Consider the following 15,787-nt stretch of genomic DNA (forward strand, 5'->3'; position numbering starts at 1 on the left):
CTGGCAGATGGACATCCCACACAACCCTCTTTACCACGATTTTCTCACTAGCCCTTAGGGTATTATGATTGACAGCCTGTCTGGGGAGGACACCTCCCAGAAGGGTGAGGTGATCATCTTATAAACTCAGCGCTGTATCTGCCTGTGGGGAGATCAGGCTTGTTACGTGTTGCAGTGCAAAATATTTGGGGATGGTGCAAGACATGGGATGTTTCGGAGAAGGAGCAGAGACAAGAAAAGGGCAGGATCAAGGATGTGGGGGAGGGGGCTGCAAGCCCTCGACGGGTCCGATGCCGGTCTACATATGTAGACCTTATTTTTACAGAATGATAGAATCATAGAATGGTTTGGTTTGGAAGGGACCTTTAAAGATCATCTTGTGCAATTCCTCTGTCACGAGCAGGGACATCTTTCAGTAGGTGAGTTTCTCAAAGCCCCAGCCAGCCTTATTTTGTCTTATACAATAATTCTAGAAGAAAAGATGCATATGGTTTATTATGTTTCTTCCTTTCAACATCTTATGTAAGAACAATACATCAAAAGGAACATGCAGACATCAAAAAAAGCATGTTGAGTGTTAGTTCTTTTATTTGCCCACCGTTGCCATTGAGCCCTCTCCTGACGGTCATTCTTCCTGACCATTTCCTCACCTCCTTCCCGCAGAACACTGCTGTGGGCTCCTCCACCTCTGCTGCTCTTGGCAGCATTCTCAGCTGTAACAGAGTCCCCATCAGCTCTGGGTGCTGTGACCTCTCCTGCATCACCAGCCAATACTGTGGCAGCAGAAGGTGCCCCCCTTGCTAAAATGATTGGTGACAGTACAGACAAGGAGCCCCAGGAACCCAGAAGATGATGCCAGACTGAACGATGGAGGTCATGGCCGTTGCTCTGAGAGGGGCTGAGCATGTCCCACTCCTCCTGCAAACGTTTTCAGCCCTTTGGAAGGGGCCAACTTGGGTTCTCTGAAAACATGGCCATTGCCTCCCATTCCCTTCCTCCACTGTCTCCTTTCCCTCCGTTTCCTTTGTTACTTTCTTCTTGCTTGTCCCTGAGACCCACCAAAGCCAGCTTAAGGGCGACCTGCCTGCCCCTCTCCGTGTGTGGGGCAGACAGAGGACTACCCTGTGGAAACTGTCCCTTGATCATGGGGCACTGACTCTTGGCTGCCCATGGTGATCCTTTCCCTGTGGACTCCCCTCCGAGACATCTTGTTTCCTTCTTTGGACTCATTAAACTCTGCTGCATTCCAGCCTCCAGCTCTGTGTGGTCCTTTCCTCTCTGGATGATCTCTGAAGCTGTCCAGGGAGAAGGAGATATGCTGGGACCCTTTGTCATTCCGAGAGAACTGAGAGGGCAGGAAACACAGTTTGTGGGCCTCCTTCAGTCCCTGGCCCTTGAACCTGAGGACCACATCTCTGGCTGCTCCACAGCTAATGAACATCAACCCTTCCCTTGCTGCATCTCTACCCAGAAATATTCCCCTTGGCCTCCGAGCATACCCTACAGATGGTGATCCCAACTTGTGCTGTCTCATGGGATGGCCGTGAGGATGGAAGGAGGCGATGGGAGGGCAAATCACCTTGGCTAGAGCCTAGAACCTCCTCCTCACCACCTTCTCACGCATCTCTAGAAAGAGGGGGCATGACAGGCGTCCAAGGGCAAGGACAGCTAGGGCAAGTTCCCTGTTCTTCTGTCACACCCACACAGTGCCCCGTGCAGCCCAGCGGTCCGTTGCATACTTTTTCGTGGCTGAGGTGTCTTGCAGGCTCCATATCCTCAACTCCCATTAGAGCGAGCACCTCCAGGACAGCCCACAGATACCTGTTGCTTGAGCAAGTACTTCTCTAAAGGGATTTTGTCCCATGGAGGACCAACGCTATGGCAAAGGAAACAAGTAAGAAGGAAAGAGAAGCAGAAGAAAAGAACAAGGAATAGAGAGAACAGAAAAAAAATAGATGCTGCTATGGACCAGCCCAAACGATTGTGCTGTCTTTTGCCTGACCAAAGGGGTTAATTTGTTATAACCTGCTGTGATAACAAGGGGAGTGGAGACTAGGAATGGGGAAGACACATGTCTAGAGTCAAGTTTCTGCTGGGGAAAGGAGACAAAAGACGTTTTTCCCTAAGTTTGTCAATGTTTGTCATCTCTGTTTCCCAATACCCAAGTCAGTATTTCAGCATTTACAGTTAAATTCCCCAAGACAAGTCTATTTTGCCTGAAACAGTATTGGTGAGTGATTTCCCTGTCTACTTTGACCCACAAGTTTTCTTGCTCTTGCTCTTCCTCTTTTCTCCACCACTCCGTTGAGACAGGGGAACCTAGTGAGCAAATGTGTGCCTGGACCCTTCTCACAGAGGATACACCTGCAACTTCCACACCATGATCAAAATCTTACTACGTTAACTACGGGTAAAATGGAGAATAAAGTAAATTTGGATTAATAACAAACTCACCAGATAAACAACAGTTCAGGCTTCAATAAGGTGTATATGCAACTTTGAATAATCTTAAGAGAAATAATATGATCAGTCACGCTTAAAGATTTGGAAAGAAATGCTCCACAAATACCACCATCTCATGTCCTCGGTAGATCCTTTTCATGTCTTCAGCGAGTTGAACGGATGGAGCTGGTTATAGTCATTTCCATAATGCTATTATCATCGGATCCTAACTGCTGTATTTCATATTATGCTCTTTGGTCTCTTTGACCTCCCAGGGCACTTTCCCCCAAAAATTCTGTCTGGCAGATCCCCAAGGGGACAAAGATCTTCTCTTACGAAGTGCAGGGTTACAGCTTTGCCTTCTGTTTTGCAAAGCCACTGCAAACTCCAGACACGAGAGCTATCCCACCTTTTCTGCAAAACCTCAACAAGATCATAGCTCTGCAATTGTGCACAGACTTCTAGATTCTCCTGCTTGTGTTCTGGCTCTTGTGTTATGTGTGTCTAGGGTCAAGTTGGAAAGGTGAGTCGGTGAGTTAGTGAGTCAAGTTCAGGATGAGGTCTCCTGACAGTAATCGGGGTTATACAAAGCCCAGCAATCATCAGGTGTCTTCACAGAGACGAGGCAGGTCTCATGTCAAGCTGGGAAGTCACCCACATGTCAGGGTCCAAAGTGGGATCAGTGGTGTCCATGTCCAGACACAGGCACAAATGTGTCACCACTGGAGCTGTAACTCCGGTTGGGGCCAAGCACTCAAACTGCAGATTGAAAGCTGCTCCCATGGGAAGGGGAGTCAGTCCTGGCTGAAGCCTCCAAGCAGCACTACCTGGGAATGGTCTCAGCAAGGCCAACAAAGGAAAGGGGGCAGCCCTCAGCTGAACTAATGCTCGGTTGGATCAGTCCTGTTTCTCAAGGCTGAGCAACCTCTGCACCCCTGTCCTTTTAGTCCAATACCCATGTGGTGTGAGGTCTTAGCCCTTGCCTAGCTCAGCAGCAGGCTGATGAGCTGTAAAAGCGCATCTGGCATTGGCATGTACATGAGGAGCCTGCGTCCCAGCCCAATGACCAGCAACACTGCTCCCTAAGGGGCTCCACTCAGTGACACAGGTCTACATGAAGTGGGGAAGGCTTGCTTGGCCTTTCTCCCTTCACAAAGCAAGAAATGATGGGTGCAGGAGGCAGACATTGCATTTCATTGCTAGTTCTCAGTGAACCTCCGTACCAGGGTGAAGCCATAACCAGTCAGCTGTAGATTCCATTCAGCCACCATTTATTATGTCAGGAGGAACCTTCTACTCTCTGTATCTCATCAACACACCAAGGAAAGGTCTCCCTACTATGACCTGAACATGCCCTCATGGAGGGCCACACAAGTACAGACAGACACACGTGTGCTCATGCACACCTGCATGGAATAATGCAAAAGTCTGTGTGCTCACATGAAGCCAGCCTAGAGTCCAGCACTTATACACATAAAAGCAGGAAAATATCAGCGAGAGCGGACTCTGCTGAGGAGATGCTGGGACCACACTGACAGAACATATTTCAAACACTCTGGGGAAAAAACAGGCCCCAGACGTGCTCCTGGTGACCTGCAGGGACTGCACAGGGAGGGAATGAGGCAAATGAGCCTAGTAAAATGTTCCCAACAGCATTGTGAGTGTTGCAGTAGGGTCCAACATGGGAGTTCTTGGTCATGCAGACGGAAAATGGGAGAGCGGTGCCCATTTTCTCACAACTTTGCCACAAACGAGCCCACAGGAATGACCCAGGTGCACATCACCTGCCTGCACGGGATGCCACTGGCACTTGAGCTGAATCTTCTGCCTGCAATGATGTCTTTCTGCCCCAGAAAGTCAAGGGACTCTCATTCTGGAAATTACAGAAGCCTTCCTATGGGGAAGCACGTGGCATCAGCCAGGAAATGAAAAGGCAGCAGCGCAGGAAGCCAGGACACAGCCCATGCCATTAGCTGAGACACTCTGCATTTGACGTGAACTTGTCAGAAAATTATTACTTCCCCAAAGGCTGCCTCTGGGCCTGAGGCAGTGCAGGACTACTATAAAAGGCAGTACAACTCTTGGCTCTCTCATTCACTTCCCTTGCACCCTTCTCGTTGGGAATCAGGTGAGTGTGAAGCCTCTTCTCGTCCTCCTCCAAAATCAGGTCTTTCTCCAATGTCTGTCTCAGCTGACAGGGGCTGTCCCAGCCCCGGGCCGGGAGCTGTGTCTCATAGGAGAGGGAAGGGTAGAGAATGTCTTCCACTGGGAGAGCCTGGCACTTAGCTGAAGTGACTCTTCAGCTTTCAGCTGGACAGCCTGTTCTGGGCAAGTAGGGGCCTTGGCTTTCCCATGGCTGGGTGCAATGCTGCGTCTCATATGTCCCCGTTTTCTTTTTCCCCCTGCCCTCTCTCACAGGTGCCCCTCCAGTCCAAAGAAATGTCCTGCTGCAACCCGTGCCTGCCATGCCAGCCCTGCGGCCCGACCCCGCTGGCCAACAGCTGCAATGAGCCCTGTGTCAGGCAGTGCCAGAGCTCCAATGTTGTCATCCAGCCCTCCGCCGTGGTGGTGACCCTGCCCGGACCCATCCTCAGCTCCTTCCCGCAGAACACTGTTGTGGGATCCTCCACCTCTGCCGCTGTTGGCAGCATCCTCAGCTCTCAGGGAGTGCCCATCTCCTCCGGAGGCTTTGATCTCTCCTGCATTACCAGCCGCTACGGTGGCAGCAGATGTCGACCCTGCTAAAGCTGCTGGCAATGTGCCCGGGCAAGAACCTCCAAGACCTCAGAACATGGTTCTTCACAGAAGATAGAGCTTTGAGGCATTCCATTTAGAGATATGCGCCATTCTTCTGCTTCTGCTTCTTCTTCTACTCTCCTCTCGCTCTCCTTCCTATGCTGTCGCTGTCTCCCAGCGCCAGCCTGGTGGGGACCTGTTCGCCTCCCTCCTGCTGCAGGGCAAGCAGACGAACCCTGCAGAATCTCCAGCACATCTCAGTGGCTGCACCTGGTGCTCCATGTGAGCCATCTCCTCTTCATTTTCAGATTCATTAAAGTTGTGCTGCATCCAAATCCGGGCCTCCGAATCCTCCTTTCTTCTGAGACAAGTCTTCCAGTCTGCTCAGGAAAGACGGTGGCTTTTTGGAGAGGGTTAGGGTGGGCACAAAAGAAGACTCTCCCTTAGTCCCAGAGGAAAAAGAGGATAGGACTCAGTGCACTGGGTTGCCTGGTGTGCCCCGTGTCTTGGACCTGAGGAAGACATTCCTGGCTACTCCACAGACAATGGCCATCAGTCAGCCTTGCTGCATCTGTTCCCAGATGGGCCTGGAGCACTGGGCCCTGGAGCATGTTCTGTCAATGGGGAGCCCAACAACTGCTGTCCTGGAGTAAGGAGCCCATGGCTGTGGGAGGCCAAGGGATGGGGTCAGCAGCCCCTCTGGCTCTTGGGGAAGGGATGTCCTCTAGGCCTGGATGGAGCTGTGCTGGGGGAGGAGGCTCAAGTAGATAATGGCTTCAAAGGGTGGCAGCAGTGTGCATCTAGAGACAATAACACCTGGCGACAGCCCACAACCTCATCCCCCCTTGCCTTCCTTTCCATTGCCTCATCTCGGGTCCACAGCCAGCACGCACAAGCACAGGCACATGAGATAGGTACCTCATACGGTCCTGGAGCACCTGGCAGGGCCCAGCTGCTGTCCAGATTGGCAGGGCTGAGGCAATTCACCAGTTAGTACTGGTATCGGCCACACAAATGGACTCACCACTCCCTGTGAATCCAACAGCCCCATGGGCACTGCAGCTCCAGGACAGCACCCAGCGCCCAGAGACCAATGGCTGCTCTCTAGTCCTTGGTCTCCTCCAAGCCTGGGGCAGCTTGCCTCGGCTTCTGAGGTGGCACCACTGCCAGGCTCCAGCTCTGATCCAGAATGGTTCTATGCAATTGCAGTTACCCCCATTGCAACATTAGCAATAGTCTACCATAGAAAGAACAGAGATTCAGACAGACGATTGGATATTTTTGAGGAAAAAATCTCATCCCCTCACCCAGCAAGCAGTTCCCAAGGACTACTGCAAGCATGGCCCTGATCACAAGCACATCTCCTGCTTGGTTCGCACCCTTTTCAGTGCTGCACAGCTGAAGATGCAATTTGGGGTATGTGGAAAGGCTTTTAGCCTACGCGGAGATTGACACGTGCCTTAGGAGCTGTAAGAAGCTCATCCTAGGAGCGAGGATGCTGGCTTCTCAAGTAGGGATGATCAGGCTGTGTGGGGTGTGGATTCCTGCCAAAGACTGATGGACATTTTGAAGGACCCTCAGCTCAGTGATAGCCAGCAAGCAAGGGGAACACAACTGTGCCAGTCAGCAGGCAACGCCAATGGTCTTCCTGGTGGCAAGGAAAGTCTGCCTCATTTTTGGCACACCGGTGGTGGGGTAGCAAATCGCCACAAAGGAAGCCTGACGAGGAAGAAATGCGGTAAGGTCTGGGGGTGCTTATTGCTCCACGCAGTGAGAATGAAGAGGTGGTTCCCCATCAGGGTTAGAAGATACATGGAGAAGATAATGGCACCTGGGACCACGTGTGCACCCAGGGAAGTCAGGAAGCCCAGCAGGAGGAGATCAGTTACAGGTGTCCTGCTCTCCTTTGCCATGGCTCTAAATATTACAAAGGAGGTTATCTGAAAGTGAAAAAATAATCTGCCCGAAAGAAGACCCTAACTAATACAAATGTCACCCGTAGATTGCAAATAATCACCTGCATGATCGTCCGCACTAAGCTTTTCTGTCCCCAGAATGCGCTCTCTTAGGACAAAAGTGAACATAAATGGATTATTAGGATGCTAGAAAAATGAAAAAGCACGGTGAGTTTTTATTCCACTTCATCTACTCCCAACCTGCTGCTCTCGACAGTTTAAAGAAGACCATGGGAAATGTTTTTCAGATATGATCCTTTTTGACCCTGAGCCATGCTGTTCTCCCTTGGGTGCTTTTATTCTCGCCAAGAATAATTGCAATTACCCAGTTCTCAGAAAGGTGTCAGATGGGAGTCTTGTCCATGTTCTTTCCTGGCTGTGCTCCTGGTCCCGTCCTCCATCTTCTTATTTCTTCCTTATGGTCATGTTTCTCAAAGGCTTCCTATTGTCCTGTTTGGAGTAGCTTTGTCATGTCCTCTGGTGGGTTTGTCCCGGGCTGGCTGCCAGATGCCCACCCACTCTTTCTCAAGCCCCCTTCTCAATAAGGCAGGAGGAGAAAATAAGGTGAAAAGACTCATGGGTCAAGCCAAAGACAGGGAGATGAAATACCAGGTAGCCTCACCGGCAAAACAGACTCAGCCTGGGGAAGATGCATGTCAATTATTAACATTTAAAAACAAAATAAGATTGTGAGAAAAAAGACAAAAAAACAAGATCAAAAAAACCCCCAAAACATTTTTAAGGTATTTAGGTATGCTTTTCAACCATACTTGTCAATTTCTTTGACCTCTACCCTCAGCTCCAGGTAGCGAGTTAGACACTGGTCACCTTCAGGCAATCACCATCTCCCAGGTGCAGAGGAGGGTCTCCTGAAGGCACCGCTGGGCTTCAAAGAAGGCAAAGCTCCCCACACTCTCCTCCTGCCTGCACTTCCAGGCACATTCACTGTGCATATTCATCATCCAGGCAGTCGGCACCTTCCTGCTGTCCCCAGAGACCAAGGCTTCACTTCTTCCTCACTGAAACCCGCAAGCAGTGGCACTGGGGGGTTCATCAGTGCACTGAGTGGTTTGGCTGTGCCAGGGCATCTCCATCTCCTCACCCTTCCTGGGATACTAGAGCCTTGTTTCAGGCACAGTCTGTCCACCAACAGACCTCACACACCAACAGGTTCTGCAGCCAAATAGCGGAGGGCAGATCAGTGCCAGCAAGGGAGGAAAACTCGCCCCATGCTAAGCTTTGCTGGCCAAAGCTGCTAGGCTGGGTGGAATGAAGGCACAGCCGCTGAGGGCGTCCTCAGGGACCCAGGGGCCAGCCAAGATGACGGGGAATCAGAAGGAGGATGTCACGTTCTCAGAGAGGCTCCTTGGATTCCTCACCATGCTGGATGTGTCCCGGGCCCAGCACATGAGGACCAGGCAATACAGACCGTTCTCCGGAGGCTCTGGGTGATGGGAAAGCAGGCAGCTGGGGAACAGCACAGCTCCCCTCTAGGGGCACCCTGGCAGGTGGTGGCAGGCATTCCTGCACACTGGGATCCACACTGAGCTGAGGTGCATGTGGAGACCAGCGCTCCTGTTTGTGTGTGAGAAAGTCGAACACCACCTCCCAGCCTCACGAGCAGAGCGTCTGGAAATGGCTCAGTGGGGAAGTGGAAGGAAGAAGTGAGCAGGAGAAGACATTTGCTCTGCTCTTGCCTGAAGCACTCCCTCTCTGGTTCTGCCTGCTCTGGTACGGAAGAGTTTTTGTCCCTCAGGCAAGAGCCCACTGAACCTCTTCATGGAGGACATCCAGGGGGTGATTCTGCAGGCGGTCATGTGGAAGAATCAACCCCTGAGCTCTCGACACATGCAATATGCATGCAGCTTTCCAGCTGTCAGCGCAGACAAGGAAGCAGAGAAGAAGTGAGCATGTTAACTGAGCGGGTTAATGCAGAACCTCTGCCTGCCTGCACCCTTCCATCCCTCTCATCCCTCTTCCATCCCTCTCAGGCACAGGACATCTCTGTTCTTCACATGCTTCAATCTCTTTGCCTCCTGCTGATTCTCTCTCTTCTGTCTCTGCTTCTCACACACTCCAGTTTGAAACACACTGTGCACAGAGGGACAAGCTCATTCCTAGAAAAGAAGTGAAGAGCTGTTTTCTGCCAGGAAGTTGGGACACAGGGATTCCCCCCATCAAGGTAGTGGTGATTCCCCTAAGGTGGAGGAGGGACAGGAAAAGCAAAGCCAGAGCCTGGAGCATTGGTGGGAATCCGGCTGAACAGGATATCTTCCCCAGTCTCTGGCTGACGGGTCTTTTTCACAGGCTGAGCATTTGGCTGATGTCCAGGTGCACGCCTAGGAAGAGATTTTCCTTCCTCGGGCTGTTTTGGCTAGGACATAAAGGCACAAGAGCAGTCAAGTCTCACAACAAAGGATCCCTTCTGCAACAGTGCGCTGCAGAGGAGGCTGAGGGAAGAATATGAGCATGACAAGCCAGTCGCATACATCTTTTGAACACTCATTGCCCTGCTGCACTTAGCTTCAGCTCAGGGGGTTGGATGGACCCTGGTGGCGTTCTGGTGGCATCCCTCAATAGCTCTCCCACAAGTCCAGGCCCTGTGTGAACCTGACGGTTTCGTTGGGCTACTTTGCTCCTTGCTCAAGACCCTGGGTCTGATCTCAGACAGCAAAGTCACACCAGCATGCTGTTAATGACAGTTGTCTTTGCTGCACAGGCTGCGGAGCCAGAGACCCAGCCTCGCCACAACCGCAACACGCTACTGCTGGACAAGCTGAGGTCTATAAGCAAACAGTGCTGGGGAGGGAAGCACTCCACAGGGAACACACACCCACACACACCCTCTTTCTCTGTGATGCTGCATGTGGTGGGTAACCATGTGGGCTCAGCAGAGGGACACCTGGTGCCGTCCTGCAGCTTGGCATCCCGCACATGGAAAAGCATCTGGGAGTTCTCCACAGACAGCACAGAGGAGAACCTCTCTGAGTTTACCCAAGGTTTCCATTTACCCATGCACAGCAGCATCGCAGAGGCCTGCGTCCGCACCTCCTCTTGCTCCAATCCTGGCTAGCCTCAAAGACGCATCTCACCAAAGGCTGCAAGTCCCACCAGGACTGCCAGAAAATGCAGGACTGTGTCATGCTTTCCCTTTCACACATTGCACACAGACTTCCGAGAAAGAGGGTGTTGGTGCTTGCAGGTTCCTATCTTCTCCTTCCTCTGCCACCTGAAAGCAGCCTCCCAACCTCCCTGTGGGGAGTGGAGAAAATCTCTTCAGCTGCTGCTCCAGACAGACCTCCTCACATCCCCACGCTGCTGACCCAGGGAGGCTCTCTAGAGAGATGACAGACTGGCACTCATCCCAAGGAGAGGAATCAAGTTGCAATCTTTGCTACACCACATTTTCCATAGGGCCAGGGCCAGGTTTTTCAGCACTTGAAGATTCTTCCTTGAGCAGTGCGGCAGCAGCTGGGCTTTAAACAGCCCCCAAAGTCAGAAGGTGTTTGAGCATCCCCTCAGGCAGACACACACCTGCGCCTCCAAACTCACCGTCACATTGTCAAAGGGGTCTTGGCCACCTCAAAATTTATGTAGTAGGCAAAGGAACAGATCATGCAGTCCACTGTCAGGCAACAGAAGGCTGCCAGGAACCTTCCAGCATCTTGCGTCTCATGGTGATCTCGGTGAGCCCAACCATTCCACGTTTAGAGAGGTGTCCATGATCATTTTCTCTGGCCGTATGGTACCCAGGTGGACATGAGGTCTGTGTCCTGGGAGTGGAAAAGGCCCCCTTCAAGACCACTCCTGTTCACCTCCGCTATAGGTACAGTCTGAACTGATACAGGACCAGGCAGAGACAAAACATCCCCAGGGTCTGGCTGGACACAGGACTCTTCCCAAAGGCCTCTTTCCAGCTGTGACAAAGCTCTGCTCTTCAACACCTCATCTCTGCTTGGCAAATTTCATAGTGATTGACTCCTGCGGTATGAACTTGACTTCCTCTGAGCCTCCCCAAAGTGTCTTTACAGCAAGTGTCTGCTTCAGGCACACGTTCAGTCTCCAGGACCTCACATCATCCACACTGACAGAATAGGACTCAAATATCTTCGGGAAAAAAACAGGCCCCAGACACGCTCCTGGTGACCTGCAGGGCTTGCACAGGGAGAGAATGCGACAAATGCGCCCAGCAAAATATTCCCAACAGCACTGTTAGTGTTGCAGTAGGGTCCAACACACCCAGCAGAAGCCCACCTGCGTGCAACAAGGAGCAACCACCAGAGAGATGTGGGAGGAGCAAGAGAAAAGGGTGTGGCATGTCATCTTACCCGGGAGTCCTTAGGCATGTGGACGAGAAGCAGGAGAGCGGTGCCTAGTTCCTGACAACTTTGCCACATACAAGCCCACAGGAATGACCCAGGTGCACATCACCTGCCAGCACGGGGTGCCACCAGCACTTGAGCTGAGTCTTCTGCCTGCGATGATGTCTTTCTGCCCCAGAAAGCCAAGGGACTCTCATTCTGGAAATTACAGAAGCCTTCCTATGGGGAAGCACGTGGCATAAGCCAGGAAATGAAAAGGCAGCAGCACAGGAAACCAGGACACAGCCCATGCCATTAGCTGAGACGCTTTGAGTTTGATGTGAACTTGTCAGAAAATTATTACTTCCCCAAAGGCTGCCTCTGGGCCTGAGGCAGTGCAGGACTACTATAAAAGGCAGTACAACTCTCAGCTCTTTCATTCCCTTCTCTTGCCTCCTTCTCCTTGTGAATCAGGTGAGTCTGAGACCTTTTCTCCTCCTCCTTCAAGACCAATTCTTTCCTTGATGTCTGTCTCAGCTGACAGGGGCTGTCTTAGTACAGGGGTGGGAGCTGTTTCTCATGGGAGAGGGAAGGGGAGAGACGGTCTTCCCCTGAGAGAGCCTGGATCTTAGTTATTGTTGCTTCTAGGCTTTCAGCTGGGCAGCCTGCAGTGGGCCTGTAGGCGCCATAGCTTTCCCATGGTTGGGTGCAGTGCTGCTGCTCATGTGTCCTTGCTTTCTGCTTCTCCCTGCACTCTCTCACAGGTGCCCCTCCAGACCAGAGACATGTCCTGCTACGATCAGTGCCTGCCATGCCAGCCCTGCGGCCCGACCCCGCTGGCCAACAGCTGCAATGAGCCCTGTGTCAGGCAGTGCCAGGACTCCACCATTGTCATCGAGCCCTCCCCTGTGGTGGTGACCCTGCCCGGACCCATCCTCAGCTCCTTCCCACAGAACACTGTTGTGGGATCCTCCACCTCTGCTGCTGTTGGCAGCATCCTCAGCTCTCAGGGAGTGCCCATCTCCTCCGGGGGCTTTGACCTCTCCTGCATCACCAGCCGCTACAGATGTCAACCCTGCTAAAGCTGTTGGCAACTTCTTTGGACAAGAACCTCCAACAGCTCAGAACACGGTGCTGGATGGAAGATAGAGCTTTAGGACATTGCATTTAGTTTTGGGCCATTGTTTCCTTCTTCCACTCTCCTCTCTCCTTTGCTGTCACTGTCTGTCAACGTCACCCTAGCAGGGACATTTTTGCCCCCTTCTCTCTGCAGGGCAGACAGATGGACACCCTGCAGGAGCTTCACTGCATCTCAGTGGCTGCCCCTGGTGCTCCTTGTGAGCCAACTCCTCTTCTTTTTCAGACTCATTAAAGTTGTGCTGCATCCAAACCTGGGCCTCTGAGTCCTTCTCTCTTGTGAGACAAGTCTTCCAGTCTGCTCAGGAAAAAAGTGGCTTTTTGGAGAGGATCAGGTTAGGCGCGAGTGAAGGCACTTCCTTGGTCCCAGAGGAAAAAAGTGTAGGACTCAGTGCACTGGGTGCCCCGTGTCTTGCAGCTGAGGAAGATACGCTGTAAATACAGAGTGAGAGACGCTGCTTCTCTCTGGCAGATGGACATCCCACACAACCCTCTTTACCACAGTGTTCTCACTAGCTCTCAGGGTACTATGATCGACAGCCTGTCTGGGGACGACACCTCCCAGAAGGGTGAGGTGATCATCTTATAAATTCAGGGCTGTTTCTGCCTGAAGGGGATCGGGCTCGTTACGAGTTGCAGTGCAAAATATTTGGGGATGGCGCAAGACATGGGATGTTTCGGAGAAGGAGCAGAGACAAAAAAAGGGCAGGATCAAGGCTGTGGGGGAACGGGCTGCAGAGCCTCGACGGGTCCGGTGCCGGTGCCGAGCTGCGGGGCCGGGCGGGGCCGGACGGGGCCGAGCGGGGCGAGGCGGCAACGGCGGGCAGAGCGGCAGCGCCCCCTGGCGGGCCCGGCCGGGGCTGCCCCCCCCGCCCCCGACACGCACGCCCGGCCCCGCCCGCGCCGGTTCGTGCCCGGCCGCAGCCCCGGCTCCTCTCCCCGTGTCTCCCACGACGCAGTAATACACCGCCGCGTCCCCGCGCCGGGGCCGGGCGAGCCACAGGGCGCTGGACCGGCGGTCTGCCGCCACCGACAGCCGCCCCGGAGGGGCCGGAACATCCTTGGACCCTTTCAGGGTGCTCACGAGGAATGCGGGGCCTCGGCCCGGGAGCTGGCGGTACCACAGGACTTGCTCATAAGACTGGATGTGAAGGTGTGAGCAGTTGATGCTGATGTTGGTGCCTTCGGTGGTCTCTGCCAATGGCTCCTGCTGCACCTGGGCTCTGGCCACAGTCACTGTCGACAAAGAAGAAGGAAAGACCAAAGATCACGAACGACCGCCGAGCTCTGATGTCTTTTTTCCCAGAGAAATAGTCAGGAAGAGTGGAGGTGAGACCAAGTCAGACTGGAAAGGGTGGGGACATGTGCCCTTCTAAAGGCATGGAGAGTGGTCCCGGTATGGATGCGTGGAGTGAGGGGAGAGAGCTGGGAGGGCACGGAAAATTGATGCAGGCAGAGATAGAATGAAAGTCAGGTGCAGGGTGGATGGATGGATGGGTGGATACAGGTATCAGGTGGATGGAGTGAGGGAGAGGAGAAAGGAGAGCAGAGTGTGTTACAGTGAAGAATGGAGTGTTGAAATCAGAAGAATAAATGCTGAATGCACGGTAGGATGCGTGACCCAGTGAAGGACACAGGGCTGTATTCAGGGCAATAAACATCAAATTCAAAGCAGAAGGTGAGGTGGAATGGGAAGGCAGGTGTACAGGCAAGCAGGGTCATAACGACAGAGGTGGCGGAGAAATAAGGAGAAAGAAGTGTTGGAGGGCTTGGAAAGGGGGAGGAGAGCTGGCAGAGGGGCAGGGACGGGGAAAGACACCCTGAAGAAGGAGAGGGAAGAGTTTGTGCTGGGATCCCTCGGGAGCAGCCCGGGCACAGCCCCAGCCCCCGCCCACCGCCGCCAGCCCCGCGCACCCAGCAGCACCGCGGCCAGCCCCGCCAGCCCCGCGCCCCGGCACCGCCGCATCCCGCCGCTCCGCCGCCCGCGCCTCGCTGCCCCCCGCCAGCCCCGGCTCTCTGCTCCGCCCGCGCCGCCTCCTCTCCGCCGCCTCCTCCCCTCGCCGCCGCCGCCAGCTCCGCCCCGGGGCTCAGCCCGGCGCCGGCGCCGCTCGGGCTCTCGCCCGGCCTCGCAGCGCTCGCTGGCTCTGCCCGGCCACGACTTGGTCTCCTGGGAAATGGACTCTCGCCGTCCGCCAGCGAGAATCAGCCTGCACAGAGCCAGCTGCGACTGCCATCAGCATCAGCGCCTTGACTCTGATGACATCTCTTCTCCAAGCTGAGTGGCTCTCCTATGTCATGTTTGTTACCCCCCCTAACTGACTTGGTGGCCTTTGCTGGACTTGTTCCAGTACATCACTATCCTCAGAAGGTCTCAGAAGGGGCAGAAGGTCAGGGTCACTTTCCCAGGCCTGCTGGCAACACTTTGGCAAACACAGCTCAGGACGCCACATGGCCTGTTTGTTGCAAAGGCACACTGCTCTCTCGTGTTCAGCTGGGTGTCTCCTAAAACCACACACTCTTTCCTGAGGAACTGTCTCCTACGCAGCCAGCTGCCAGCCCGCATGACTGCATGGGCTGGTTCCTCCATCAAATGCAAACCCTTGCTCTTGCTGGTTTTGGTCCTCTTGAGATTCCAGTCAGCCTGTTTCTCCAGCCTTTTTTGGTCCTCTCAGCAGGAGCCATGCCTGACAGTTCAAGCATGTTCCTCTCGCTGGTTGTTGTTGACAGACTTGCTGGGAGTTCCCCACTGCCCGCTACTCATTATGATCAGGAAAACAATAAACAATATTGGTCTTATTACAGATCCCTACTGCTCTACCCCGCTAAGAAGTGTCAGCCACCTGGGCTTTGTACAAAGATCACAACTCTCTGAGCCTGGTAGTCCAGCCACTTTTCCACCCACCTTATCACTGAACCCATTTGTCACTGATTTGGTCTTAAAGGAAGTACGAGAGAGGCTGTCTTAGGTCCTGCTATATTCTAGGTACAAACCTCCCCTGTCCTTGCCTTCCCCACAGTGCCTGTTACCTCCTGAGAAAGCAGTGGGGTGTGCCGTTGGCTACCCTAGAGCCTCAGCTCAAAAGCGGTTCCATGGAGAGAGGAGTCAGCCCTGTCAGAGCTCTCCCAGCAGAGCTCCCTGGCACTGAGCTCACTAAGGTCACTAAAGGGAAGGGGTGAAGTCCTCAGCTGCACTGCCTGCAAGCTGGACTTGAGCTT

At 53.4% G+C, this 15,787-nt stretch overlaps 3 protein-coding genes and 1 pseudogene across 3 annotated transcripts in view; 3 read left to right on the top strand and 1 right to left on the bottom strand.

Moving 5' to 3' along the window:
* The window catches only part of LOC142364277 (cyclin-Y-like protein 1-B), a 57,668-nt gene extending 49,662 nt beyond the window's left edge, over positions 1 to 8,006 (top strand). Inside the window, 5 exon segments of the mRNA XM_075443583.1 lie at positions 6,409 to 6,467; positions 6,469 to 6,587; positions 6,589 to 6,689; positions 6,692 to 6,916; positions 7,933 to 8,006. Coding sequence (XP_075299698.1) covers positions 6,409 to 6,467; positions 6,469 to 6,587; positions 6,589 to 6,689; positions 6,692 to 6,916; positions 7,933 to 8,006 — 578 coding nt within the window.
* On the top strand, positions 4,153 to 5,187 carry LOC142364200 (feather keratin Cos2-2-like; annotated as a pseudogene).
* A 3,072-nt stretch (positions 8,007 to 11,078) lies between the features above and the next one.
* LOC142364278 (uncharacterized) lies at positions 11,079 to 14,537 on the bottom strand. The gene is made up of 5 exons (XM_075443584.1): positions 14,486 to 14,537; positions 13,524 to 13,807; positions 11,994 to 12,061; positions 11,462 to 11,519; positions 11,079 to 11,240 (listed from the first exon to the last, which is right to left on the bottom strand). The coding sequence occupies exons 1-5, from the start codon at positions 14,535 to 14,537 to the stop codon at positions 11,079 to 11,081; spliced, it is 624 nt and encodes a 207-aa protein (XP_075299699.1).
* LOC104326520 (feather keratin Cos1-1/Cos1-3/Cos2-1) lies at positions 12,220 to 12,516 on the top strand. Its single transcript, XM_075443775.1, has one exon. It carries the CDS (start codon positions 12,220 to 12,222, stop codon positions 12,514 to 12,516), a length of 297 nt encoding a protein of 98 aa, XP_075299890.1.
* Positions 14,538 to 15,787: the final 1,250 nt, after the last annotated feature.

This window comes from Opisthocomus hoazin, chromosome 26 (genome assembly GCF_030867145.1).
Source record: "Opisthocomus hoazin isolate bOpiHoa1 chromosome 26, bOpiHoa1.hap1, whole genome shotgun sequence".
In the NCBI taxonomy this organism is placed as follows: Eukaryota; Metazoa; Chordata; class Aves; order Opisthocomiformes; family Opisthocomidae; genus Opisthocomus; species Opisthocomus hoazin.

Coding starts and splice junctions, on each gene's coding strand:
- LOC142364278 (XM_075443584.1), bottom strand. CDS start 14,537: ATGCGGCGGTGCCGGGGCGCGGGGCTGGCGGGGCTGGCCGCGGTGCTG. Junction 12,062..13,523: donor CGGCGGTGTATTACTGCGTC/GTGGGAGACACG, acceptor ACAATAACTAAG/ATCCAGGCTCTCTCAGGGGA. Junction 11,241..11,461: donor ACATGCCTAAGGACTCCCGG/GTAAGATGACAT, acceptor TTTTTCCCGAAG/ATATTTGAGTCCTATTCTGT.
- LOC104326520 (XM_075443775.1), top strand. CDS start 12,220: ATGTCCTGCTACGATCAGTGCCTGCCATGCCAGCCCTGCGGCCCGACC.